The sequence below is a fragment of the Tauraco erythrolophus genome, chromosome 23 (assembly GCF_009769465.1).
Source record: "Tauraco erythrolophus isolate bTauEry1 chromosome 23, bTauEry1.pri, whole genome shotgun sequence".
In the NCBI taxonomy this organism is placed as follows: domain Eukaryota; kingdom Metazoa; phylum Chordata; class Aves; order Musophagiformes; family Musophagidae; genus Tauraco; species Tauraco erythrolophus.
The window spans coordinates 2876343-2889126 of record NC_141487.1 but is presented as its reverse complement, the minus strand read 5'-3'; the positions used below and the strand labels follow the sequence as shown (position 1 = coordinate 2889126).

The following is a 12784-nucleotide window of genomic DNA, read 5'->3' as shown; positions in this document are numbered from 1 at the left end:
TGAAGAGTGCCCAACACCCTGATGTCCTCCACCTGAAACTGGGTTATCCCCCAAAGAGAGCAAGATACATCCCCCACATTGGGATCATGGAGCAGAAAACGGGGTGAGGGACCCCCAAAATGAGCCCCACTGTCCCCAAAGGGGCAGGAGCCCTCGATCCCTGAGCACAGGGAGTTTTCTGCCATGTTCACTCTGCCACAAAGCCGTAATTTAGGGTTTCCTAATTGTTTCTAATACAAAAAAGGAGGATGAATAATGAGCGGCAATAACTCTCCTGCAAACTCTCTCTGATAAGACATCGTTCCCTTTCAAGTCGCATAAAATGCTATCTGTGTTTCCAGGACTTATTGTAAAAATTCTGTGAGGCATCAGTTTGTTTTCCTTTAAACTCGTTTCCCGTTTATGTTCCTTGAGTTTCTCAAACTCACAGGAAGCTTCATTTGAAGAAGAGGAGATGAGTGTAGTCGAGTCCTTACTAGAAAACGAATGTGAATCAAAATCCAGTCCAAACCCCGTAATCTCTGCCCCACACAAGAAGGCTCCACTTCAAGGAATAAAAGTAGGAAAAAAATAGGTTGGATTTAATTGCTTTGGATGCCCTGTTACAGCAGAAGTGCAAAAAGACGATAAAAGATGCAATTCAAAGCTCAGCAGCGGCGGGTGGAAACGCTGGTGCTGGCACGCCGGGAGATGGATACTTTATCCCCAGCACATCTCTGCTGAGTTAAGATAAATGTTGAGCTATTAAGTTCCTGAGAGCAATAAGAGGCTGGGAGAAGGTCACGTACTGCTTTCCCCTAGTTCCATTTCCATCTGCGCTGCATCGCTTGCTCTCTGGTGCTGTACAGAGGATCGTGGAATTGTGGAATGGTTTGGGTTGGAAGGGACCTTCAAGATCATCCAGTTTCAACCCTTCTGCCATGAGAAGGGACACCCTCCACTACACCAGGTTGCTCATGGCAGGGGAGTTGGAACTAGATGATCCCTCTCCAGCTTTCTTGTAGCCCCTTTAAGTACTGGAAGGCTGCTGGTATGTCTCCCTGGAGCCTTCTCTTCTCCAGGCTGAACAGCCCCAACTCTCTCAGCCTGTCTCCAGAGCAGAGGTGCTCCAGCCCTCTCATCCTTGTGGCCTCCTCTGGACCCCCCTTTTTCCTTTGAGATATTCCCCTAAATGAGCCCCCCCAAAAATGCCTGAGGTGGGGCTCAGGGTAGCCCAGCTCAAGGCATGGGGGGCTGCTTCCCCTGATCACTGAGGGGAAAGGTGGAAAGGGACTTTTGACAAGGTTGTGCACTGATAGGACAAGGGACAATGGCTTTACACTGAAAGAGGGGAGATTTAGATTTAGATCCAAGGAAGAAATTGTTCACTCTTGAGGGTGGTGAGGCACTGGCACAGGTTGCCCAGAGAAGTTGTGGCTGCCCCATCCCTGGAAGTGTTCAAGGCCAGGTTGGATGAGGCTTTGAGCATCCGGAAGGTATCCCTGCCCATGGCAAGGGGGTTAGAACTAGGTGGTCTTGAGGGTTCCTTCCAACCCAAACCATTCTGTGATTCTATGATCACTGCAGGACAAAACACTTAGTAACTGAAATAGTAGTGCTGGGTGTGGCAGACACCATCACAGGGTGGTGGAGACCCCGTCTTGCTGCCTGTGGAGGGGAATAAAGCTCATGAAGCTGGGCTGGAGCTTGTCGTGCTGTGCGGGCAGAGGTCGGTGTTAGCATGTCTGTCTGCAGTAAAATGCTTTTGAAAGGCTCTAAAACTCCTGGTCACCTTCTGCTGAGCAACTCCTGGTAGAGTCGTGATGCTCAGTATTGTCCAGCCAGGTGGAAACAGAGTGTGGAATGCCAACTGCGTCCACAAAACCTGTGGGTACCCCAATTTTCTTGCCTCCTGAGTTGGAAAGTGCCAGGGCAGTGGGAAGATGCTGTGGAAAACATGACCAGGCCAGCGGCTCTGCTCCTTCTCCCTGCGCAAATCCTGATTTTTCTTGGGACTTGGGAGGCTGTGCTCAGCTCTGCCGGATAGAAGAGTGAAGTGAGGGAGGATGGAGGAGGAGGAGAAGATGAATCTCCCGCATTCGTTATTCCGTATGCAAAGAACATCAAAAGCACTAATGGAAAAAGCCTTTTTATATTTTTCATCAAAGCAGTTGTTTGGATTTGGCAGGCCAGTTTCTGATCGGTGAAATATTTATGAATGGAGCAGCTGTGGGGTGCTGCTGTGGGAGGACAGCAAGTGAGCGCTCCCTCCCTCCTTGCTAAATCTGTTTTTTCCACTTGATCCTTTTCTCTCCCCCTCTGCATTATTTGTGTTACTCCTATTAGAGGAACTTGTAGACGAGTTGAGATCGGGTTTGCAGACTGCAGGTAGTAAGATGTATTTATTTTTTTTAAGTTGGTGGGGGAAAAAAGAGGAGGACAGGGATAAACCAGCCCTCAGGGAAATGGGCCGGATGGGGACAGCAACGGGGGTTGCACCCTGATTTCTCTCTGGTGCTTCCACGTTTAACCTGCAAACCTCTGGACTTATTTCTATGGCTAGTAATTCATCAAGGGTGTTTTTCTGCTAAGAAAGGCGATGGCACTGACCTAAAGGAGGTTTATCTTTTGTTCTTCTCTAGCAATTAGACCCACCCACACATAGGGAACATGGAATGATTTATAAAGGTGTTTTATTCCCAGTTTATTAATTCCTAATCCTGATTTATTATTATGCTTTCTAATTTTGCATTGTCACTTAGTGGGTAAGGTAGTGCAGAAAGCATGGATGAAGAGATAATATTGAATTTCTATTGAAATATCAGGTGCTTAGAAATAACGGGCTTGCAAAGAGAAAGAGCCACAGTTGGCATCAGGGTAAACCGGTGTGTCCAATCTCATGGGCAGTGATGCTCTCGACTGATTTTCATAACACCAAATTGCTTTTCCTTCTGGCTTTGTCCAGAAGATGGTAAATCCGGTGCTGTTCCAAACCAGTGTTTTGTACAGTGATCCTGGTATTGCTCTTCCATCCCAGGAGATGGTGGGCAGACGCGGCCGTCGCTGTGGATGGGTGGCAGAGGCTGAGTTTGGGATGTGGGGTGGTGGTGGGGCAGAGAGGAGCTGCTGCAGTTTTGGAGAGAATATGGGAATTCTTGGGCATCTCCGACGGCTCGGCGTGCATCTGTGCAAGTGCATACGGAGGGACTCAGATGTTTAAAATGTAAAGCTGTGTTGCCATAAGGACATCGTGTTCTTTAAATATAGATCCTTTGAAATGCAGTAATGTTGGTTGTTGAAGAAAAGTAAACGTATAAATATTGATGTCGTGTAAATTAGCACCAAGCAGTGGCGCAGCACTGGGGTACTTCTTGGCAATTTCCAAAAGTTGTCTCGAAACGTCAAGTTCTGGCCAGACGCGTAGGTGGATCAGCCCATAAAAATAGGAGCAGTTGTCTGAGCTTGCTTCTATTTTAAAAAAGCACATTAACGCACCAAAAGAGGGTGAAGTTCCAAACCTGCCGTTCATGAGACAGAAGAGTGGGCTCCTTGGTGCTGGAGGTTTGCACATCTCCTGGCTGGTGCTCACCGGCGTTGGACGTGGGCGCACGCGTGGTTACGTGTTTAAGCGAAAGGTCCCAGCAAGCCTCCCGAGGTGCCACGCAGCCTTCGCTCTGCATGGCAAATGGAGAGGAAACATGATGGCATTTGGTGTCTGTTTGCTCTTTTCATGTTTCCATTATTTTCGGTGTGGTTTAATGTTACAGTGCCTCAGAGCAGACTTTCTTATTAGATCCTCGTGTTGATTTAGCGTCTGGGCAAACACCATGTAATCATTCCCCTCTGTCCAAATAAGAGGAGTTCCCCGTTCAGGAGCTTTCGCTCTCCTTAATGACCGTCCTACCTGTTTGGTTCCCTTGGTCATGGTCGAAAATGCCCTTGCTGATGCTTTTCCAGGGACGAGGTGCCAAAGAGAGAGTACTGATGGCTGTCCCGTTCCCAACCGCCCGGCATGCAGCAAAGCCCATCACTGCGTGATGGCACGTTGCCTCTCCCAGTGTCGGCAACGCCGAGCGGGAGCCGTAACGTGTCCTCACCATGACAGTGGAGAGGAGAGAGCGTAGCCCCTGCCGAGCCGCTGGTGGCTTGTGCTTAATGGGGAAGATGTAAAACTTTGCATGTCCGGTATGGCGTTTGCTCTCCGATCTGAGCCGAGCTGGAAGGAGACGGGCTATTAATCCTTCTGACATCCCCTTTGAATACTGTCATATTTCAGTCCTGTTAAGCCGTTGTTTATGGGTTTCGTGCTGAAAGGAAGATCTGTGCTGAGCCTGCAAAATACCGCTTTGATTTTGTAACGCCCCCACGAGAGCAGGCAGCTCGTCCTCGCTGCCGCCAGCGATCCTCCCCCGATCCCAAATCCTGCTCCGTGCCTGGCCGAACGCTTGCCCTATGCGAAGTCTTGCGTGGTCTTGCTTGGAAGTAATCACAACTCTGTGCGGATCTGCTGGCTTGAGGGAAATACTTATTTATCAGTGGGAAGCTCTGTTCCCCCTTCTTTTCTGGGCTGAGAAATGGGTCACGCAGCCGGCGGGTTCCCCTCTGCCTTCTTTCTCCTGGCTGTTGTCGCGCTGCTTGTCCTTTGCAGAGGGATTGATTGAATTTGGGGTTTGTGTCATCGTGGGTTGGCGTGTTGATGAACATGCGTGCGCCGGCATCGCTTGCGTCTGGTTCAGAGCATAGGATGTAAGGGCGTTGGCAAACGTGGAGAGAAGTGTTTAATGTAGCCAAACATCGTCCCTGAATTGATGCGTTCCACAGAGCTAAACCCTTTGCTTTCGTCGTCACGTTGGCCATTAACCAAGGCTGATCAGAAGACCTGCCCACTAGCCTCCTAACGCTGTGGGCTGAGTCGTAGCGTGATGGCCCATCATCATCCATGTGAATCGTAAGATTTTAGGTCGTGAGCCGATCAAACGGGACCCGCCTGGGCTGTGTGATGTGCCGGCGGTAACCCTGGTCAGTCCCTGCTCTCACCGTGGTGATGGAGACGTGGCTGATGGAGCTGCTCCATGAAACCACCCGGCTCTCAAGGGCAGCTTCAGCTCGGGGTGCTTCGTGGAGGGAGGGGAGCAGGATGGGTCCTCAGCAGCAGCTTCCCCAGCCTGTGCGTTGTTAGTTTTATTTCTTCAAGTCAATGTTCCCAAACTCCAGGGTTTTCTTGTGTCCATCTTGCTGGCACGTGTTTTTTGTAGCCCGTGGGGAGGAAAAATACCTTTCTGCTCGTCTCTGCTGCGTCCCGCTGCCAGCTTGAGCATCTGTGCCGGGGAAACCAGGGCACGGTGGTGCTGGGACTGGAGGTCGGTTGCATCCCCAGCCACAAAAATTGTGTTTAGCTGGAAAAAATAGAGTTTTCAGCCGGGAGCCAGCGGTCCCTGCCTGCGCCAAGCAGCAGCAATACTCAGGTCGCCTTTGTTGAGGCGTCTCGCGGCGAGTTCGCTGGGTGCAGACGGGTCAGCTGAGACACCGCGCTCGTAAAAAGGGATCCCACCCGTGGCATAGTCCCAGCTGGTGAATTCGTGGGCGCTTCTCCGGGCAGCTGCGTGGCCACAGCTCGAGCTGCTGACCGTGCTCCATGCCAGAGAGGGTTGCACTGATTTTTTTTTTGGGGGGGGGGGGGGCGCAGAGAGCTTGCTTTCTTCCCCCTCTGCAGACTGTAATTCCCTGGCATTATAACGTGTAATTTTTCTAGCATACCTGAGGAGTCAGGAAATAACATCTAAGCCAAGAGGAACAGCAAGGATGGGACTTCCTGAGGGAAGGGGAGATTAGGCAAGGCATTAAAGTCGTCACTTATTTCTATTTTCCATCCCTCCCAGCCTGAAAAAGCAACCGCATTCCTGGGGGATCCCTTTATTTTACAGCTTTGAGCTTGTGGTTTTTGTTGTGTTTTTTTTTTCATTTTATTTTGGGGTTTTTTGTTTGTTTGGGTTTTTTTTTAAAAGCCAGCGGATGCTGCCACTTCCCATCACCTAATCAGAGCTCCTCTGTCGAAGGGCCGGCGTCATTACATCCCATTATACCCTCCGGCAGCGGCTGTACTTTATAACCGCCCAGGAAGGCTGACAGGTAACCAATGAGATGCATATTCCAGTGACAACCTCCTACCCTCCCTGGGGAGCCAGGACCCCTCTTCGGTGCCGGAGCCGGGTCTCATTGTGGCCGGGTGCTTCCCGGGGAACAGCTGGGGCTATTGTCTGCCCGGCAGCCCCTCCGCCGCGGAGCGCGAGGCCATGGCGCAGCGAGGTTTGCTCTTTTGTTCCCTTCTGATTCCATTGTCCGTTCGGTGCGGATCGTCGTTAAATGTATGGATCGTCGTTAAATGCCTGCGCGGTGTATGGCTTGATGTAAAAGGGAAGAAGGGGTCGCCCGGAGACGTGGGGACGGCTGAGCTGGAGAGATGGAGAAGGGGGGGGGAGGTGAGCTGGGAGTCCAGAGGGGGAAAAATCTGGCTAAATAATGCTATTATTGCAGCTAGATATTACACCTCAGCATCATCCGATGGTGTATTAATTCATGTCTGGTTTTGCTGATGGGATCCAGCCCCCAGCCTTACGACCAGCACCTTAAATCAGCGTAATGCAGCGCGCGTCCTGCCGTGTCTGGGGCACCAAAAGAAAAGGAATTGGATTGATTTTGGAGCAGTGCCTTCCCTCTGTCCCTCTCCAGTGCTCGTTCGTGGTGTTTTGTTGTCATGACAAAGTGTAGAGAGATGGAAATATTTGGCTATTTTATATTTTCAGGGTTTGTGCCTGTGGCAGGGTCGGGCTGGATGTGGAGGCGTGAGTGATAAATTGGGATTGGGAGGGATTTTGGAGTTGGTTGGGGTGGAGCGTGGTGCCTGGGATCATTGTAATCTGGTTTATTACTGGGTGAGTTGTGGGCTGGTTCTCTACTTACTTACTTATAAAAAAATAACAAAGCGATGCCAAACGTGGCTGGTTCTGGTCTGGAGGTGCATGCTGGTAAATCCAAGGATGGCGATGCATCAGCAAGCTGGAAGCAGCCTGTCCATCCAGGCATGCAGGCTGGCATTGGCTGTGGCATCTCACTCCTGCCAGGAACTGGGATGTTGTTACAGCCGCCCCAATCACCGGCTGTCAGCGAGCGCCGGGCAGCCGCGGATGAGACTCGTGCATCGATCCGCACCCTGCGCTTGTGGGGGGTTTAAACATCATTTGGTCCGAGCCACTCCCTGCAGGGAGCTGGGAGGGCAAGTTCAGGGCTGCCGCAGGATGGGGCAAGCTGGGACTGTGGACAAGTGGAGTTTTTCTGCCGTTAAAGTGAGTTTTGGCCCCTCCTCTGTCGTCTTCTGGCTCTGGTGGATGTGGCAGCCAGGAGGGACTCCGGGAGCGTGTTTTTATTCAGCAGAGGTTGCCTTCAAATCCTGCAGCCCCTGAACATGACAGCTGCTAAATCACCTGTTATTGTGCAGAGAACAAAGCTGTCCTCTGTGAACAAAGGAAAGAGAACGGTCTGAAAGTGGGGAGGAAGGAAGGAGATGGTGTCCCCTGTGCAAAATCAAGAGCCACCAGCAAAGCTGCCGGGACTCAAGGGATGGAGGAACCTCCCAGGGTGGTAAAGTAAACCTCAAGCGATGGCTGGATCCATCCCGTGATGCTGCAGACAGCACCCAGCCACGTGCTGCAGCATCTAAAAACCAACAAAGAGCCACGTGCAGGCCTGGCTGCAACTTGGGTTGGACATTGCTCAAATGAGACCACCCTGGATGGCTGGAAGGAAAGAAACGGGACGTAGACCTGGATTTCCACTTGGTGTATCCACGTTTGCTGTGATCGTGTTGCCCGATGCTGGGCCATCCAGCGGGGCTTTGCTCGCAGCCCCTTTGCAGCTCTTGGTTCTGCAGGTGCCATCAAAGCCCCGACACCCCTTCCTCCCAACAGCATCGCTCGCGGCACCCGAGGTTTTCCTGTGAGCCTTCCCACCTCCCTCCAGCTCAATCAGCAGAGCGAGAGACACTTCTAAGAGCCTTTTGATGCCATGAAGTTAATCCCTGGGTCCCAGCCTGGTGTAGCTGTTGGACACGAACACCGTGCAACCAGCCGGGAAGCGTGTTACGGCGCGGGAGCTGCTTGTAACCCAGTCAGGACACGGCGCGCAGCTTTGCTCCCCGATGGCACTGTCTAAATAATATTAATAATTAAGGGCTCGAGCTGGGCGCCGAGATGCTTCCCGGGGGCTGTCACTGTGCACTTAAGCGGCTGCGCCCGAGGCAGCAGGTGCCACCTCCTTGGCATGATGGCCTTGGCCGCCCCCAGCAGCGGCGCGCGGGTCGAGAGGAGCGGCAGCGATCGCAGTGGGAGCCCTTCTCAATATTTAAAGACTGTTGATGGGTGAGTCTAGACATAGAGAGGCTGGTTTCCCTCGGCGCATGAGGTCCAGCTGGAGAAAACAAGCTGTTTAGTGAATTTTTCCTTTTTTTTTTTTTTTTTTTTTCAATGAAGAAGCTGGGGGGGTTGCCCTATCCTGCAGCCCAGCTGATGATGCTGGGAGAAGCGCATGGTGTTGCAGGAAAAACTGGCTCGATGCCTCCAAATCTCCGTCTTCACCCACGCTGGGACATCTTCCCAGGATCTCCGAAGTGAGGAGTGCCTTGAGCTTCGCTGCCTTGTCAGCAATAATTCACAGAGAAGTAGGAGGAAAACTTGTGAAATAACTCTGGAAACAGGGCTCTTCGAGGAAGAGAAACGCCTTGATGGGAAGAGAGACTCATTAGTTGGGAATTTAAGTGAATGGCTTTTCCTGTAAATCTAAATTTCACGTGCGAAGGCAGACTTTGATTTCTTCTGCGGCTATTGCAGCAGCCAGCGTTCCGAAATCAAGCTCTTGCAGTGGCAATGTCGTTCCTGCTCGCTGTGCTTTGGGCTCCGTGTGTTAGAGAGGGGCAGCTGCCAACAGCCGGGTGTTAAAGCATCAGGGAAAGAGGAGACTTCATAAAGTTGCTGTCAAACATAAGGATAAAAGAAATCAAGCTCGTTTTTCTCCAAGGACCGTAGCATCCTTTCAGGCTTAATGTTTCGTCTGTCCTGTCTGGGCTGCGCCGTTACGGTTCAGTCTGTTACGGTGCGGCTTTGTGAATTTAGGGATGAACTTGAGGTCCGGATGCGCTCGCTCTCTGCCTTTCCCTTTTCCTTGCTGTTTTTTTGGTGGGGGAGCAAGAGGCAGGATTTTAGCATGTATATTAAATAACGAGAGGTTTCCTGCTGAGGTGACTCCTGCCTGCTCCGAGTGACCTTCTGCTGCAGCTACCTGTTCAGATATTGTGCTTTTTTTTCAGGTATCCCTTTTCCGTGGTCAGGCAATCCTTGTCTGTCCGTGCTGTCGGGGCAGGGAGCCGGATTAATTTTCCTTATCTGTCTCTCCTGTCAATATTTGTGTCAGGAAAACACTTGTGCAATTTCTTAGAGGAGTCGCCGTCTCCCTTCGCTGACCTTTTATTTCTTCTGTGGATGGAACGTTTCTTCTTTAATATCCTCTGCAATCTTTGTTTCAGCCGCCGCTTATTCTCTTATCGCTTCTCATACACTCGCCTATAATCTCCCCAGTTGGCATCTACATGTTTCCTCAAGTGCTTGGCTGCTCCTGGTTCCTCTTGTGCATGGCCCGTGCTGCGAACCTCTGCTGAAGGGCACCGTTGAGTGTAATAATTTATTTTAAAATGGTTTTATTGCATAATTGCACTTGTCTCGAAGCAGAATGCATTCTGTCCAAGAGCATCTCGCAGCCTGTAGATGCGAGATGGTGTCACGCACCCTCTTCTCATACGCCTTTCCGTTGATGTAGCGTCTTGGAGCTGCTGAAGTGATGTGAAATCAGCTCTTGCCTTTGGACCCATTTCCAAATCGGAACGACTGTGTGGCTGTAGCGGGACTGCGTTGTGTGTGCCTGTATGTTTTATTGTCGCTGTCCCAGCAGTGCTGCAAACCTGGTGGCACCGCTGCTGTTGAAAGCTGGTAGGCCATGCAGAGCTGCCTCTTTGACTTTCAGACCGTGAATTTCCTGGTGGTAAATGCTTTCTGTTTTCTTTCTTGGTCTTTTCTCTCTGTTGGTTTATTCCATATATCCCAGTGCTTCAGTACCAAGTTGGTAGGTTTCTTATAAACACCAAAGAAAGAAGGCATGGTGTAGCGGTGGACTTGACAGTGTTAGGTTAATGGTTGGAATCTGATCTTCAAGGTCTCTTCCAGCCTAAATGGTTCTATGATTCTATAATGGATCGTACTCCACATTTTTGGTAGAGAAATGGTTGAGGCTGCCTTTTTTCTAGGTAGAAAGAGAAGGTATTGGCTTGTCATTAAACAAAATTTCAAAGCAGTAAGCAGGTTTTGTTGCTCCGATGGCCAGTCTGCGGGACCCAAACTCTCCCGGAGCTGTGTTGGCCCTTTTTGCCCTCTGCATGCCGTGCATTCCTCGTGTCCGGATGAGCTGAGGTCTGGGAAGTCTCATTGGTTCCTTGTGACCCCCCCTGGCATTTTGCCATTTTCCCAGTGTTTCTGTCCTTAGAGGAATTCCGCTTTTCCTCTCCGATTCCAGTGTTCAGCTTTTGGTTTAGGAGAAGATGCCTTGGCACAGGGCAATGGGAATAATTTTGGTGACTTTAATGGAACTGGAGGAGCTGACCAGGAGTTTCTCGGGTTGCTGATGGAAGCAGGCTGCCATCTTCTCGTTCAGCATGTTGATTAAACCCACCCCTAGTAATCGCCACAGTGTGTTATCTTGCTTTTGGAGGCACCTCAGGATGCTTCTCCAACAGCAAATTTACAGCCCTGCCAGAGCATAGGGAGGGAGATTGTGCCTGAAAATGCCTGCTCGGGGTTTTTTTTTTACGAACAGCACTTGAGATTGTTAAGATGACATAGTGGAGACCACTAAGCAGATAAACACGGAAAGCAATGATGATTTGTCCTTGAAAAGCTCCGTGGGCGGTTCATGAGGAAAGGGGAGATGCATTGACTTGGACAGCTACTTATAGAAAACAGATGTGCAAGTTAGGAAGCACAAGTGATAAATCTGAACCCATATGGCAGCCCTCTCACCAGCGTTTAGAGTCACAGCCGGCCATGAATGGCTCTCAGTTTCTCTTCTGAAAGAAGAACTCGCTGTTGTTTGTAAAACACGAAGACCGTTTTGTTTGTGTGTCCCCCCCAACCTCCGCTCTTCTGAGATGGAGCAACCTACACCCTACAGATGTTCCCTCTGTGCGCCAGGTAGGGAAGGAAAAGCAGGGATGTATATTTTTGGGACAACTTTATAGTTTTTCCACTGCTATCGCCAGGACTGAAGGCACGGAGGAGCAGTGCAAGATCTCTGCTAGGTTATGGAGCCTCTGGGGCTGGCACCGATGTGGGTGGCTTTGAGCAGCACCCACACTTGGGGTGGGTTTTAAGCAGTCGTGAAGGCTAGTTTATTGCTGAAAAAGGAACCTCCTGAATTGCTGTCTCGGGGCCCTCCATGACTTCTCTGCAAGGCTGGGGGATTTCCCCCCAAAATGGGCAGGACCCCTTGAGCGATGGATGTCTTGGAGGTACCTTCAAGAGGACCTGTGTTCTACTGTTTTGGATCTCAGCCCTTTTTCCCTTTCTTCTCCCCTTCTCAGGCCTGTAAAGAGGCGATTTCTAAGCTAACTATGGACATGTTTTTTTTTCTCATGCTCATCTGAAAACTCGTTTTCAAGCGAGTTGAGGCTTATTGGGCTGCGTGACCTCCTCTGTGTTGGAAAGCCTCTTCTGCAGTCCTCCGCCTTCTCTCAGCCCGTAGCGTCTCCTCCTCATCGGCTTTTCTAAAGTCCTTTGTATGAGGATCTCATGGGTTTTATCGGTTATTGTCTTAAGTGCGTGGTCTATGAAATTAGAGTCCTTTCGCCACAATATCATAAGGAGATTAAAAAGAAAGCCCAGATTTATGGGAAACAGAATGAATACATTTATAACCTGAAGAAAGACTGTAGAAATGTATCGTAAGGAAGCGTTCTAAACTTCGGATCTCAGTTTAACCCAATGATTACCATTCCAGAGCGTTGGTCTTTTGCTCTTCTGAGATTTGGTTTGTAGAGATGACCGTGGTGCAGATCCTCTGTTTTTTTATCATTACCTGAGTCTTGCTGCTCATGCCCTGGCCAGCTGACATCCCCCTTACAGCAGGGCTGGGCTGTTGTTTTATTTCTGTTTCCTTTTTGATCTATTGCTGCATCATAAAGTAGTTTTTTCCTAATCCCATTTGCAGCCCCATTGAATTGAACGGGTCTCTGGAGGGGACCACGTTGTTAACACTGACAAACTTCATGATGTAGCTGTGCACAAATGGACACAACTAAGGAAAAGAAGTGCCGTGAAGGGATTAAGGAATCCGGTGCTCTTTGCAGCCTGGCTGAAGTCCGTGTCCTCTTCCAGTGCTTGCTGAGGGTCTTGGTTTGGAAGGAGAAAACCACAAAGCACTGACTGAGGCCACAGGTAGGAGGAGTGGTGGGGAGTGAGTTCCTGGGCGGAGGTCTGGCATGTCAAGGCTCATGGTTGTCCTGCAAGTAGCACTGCTCAAACGCTTGCATAGGAGCACGTGTGGGGTCATCCAAGGACTTGTTCCGCTGGTGGAGCAGCAGGTCCTTGCTGTCCTTAACTGCCGGTAAGCGTCTCCTTCCCCCGGGCTCTCTGAGGCTTATGGTTTGTTTTGTGGCTTTCGCTGATGTGAAGGTTTTGGCATGGAGCGAGCATGATCACGAAGGTTGGTC

General features: G+C 50.4%; 1 protein-coding gene across 3 annotated transcripts in view; it reads left to right on the top strand.

Moving 5' to 3' along the window:
* KAZN (kazrin, periplakin interacting protein) overlaps positions 1 to 12784 on the top strand; it is a 200291-nt gene that overhangs the window by 142370 nt on the left and 45137 nt on the right. The window contains exon 2 of one of the 3 annotated variants that reach the window (XM_086625636.1): positions 6449 to 6458. The exons of the other annotated variants lie outside the window; for them this stretch is intronic. Coding sequence (XP_086481762.1) covers positions 6449 to 6458 — 10 coding nt within the window. The remainder of the gene's footprint in view (positions 1 to 6448; positions 6459 to 12784) is intronic. 3 annotated transcript variants of the gene reach the window in all.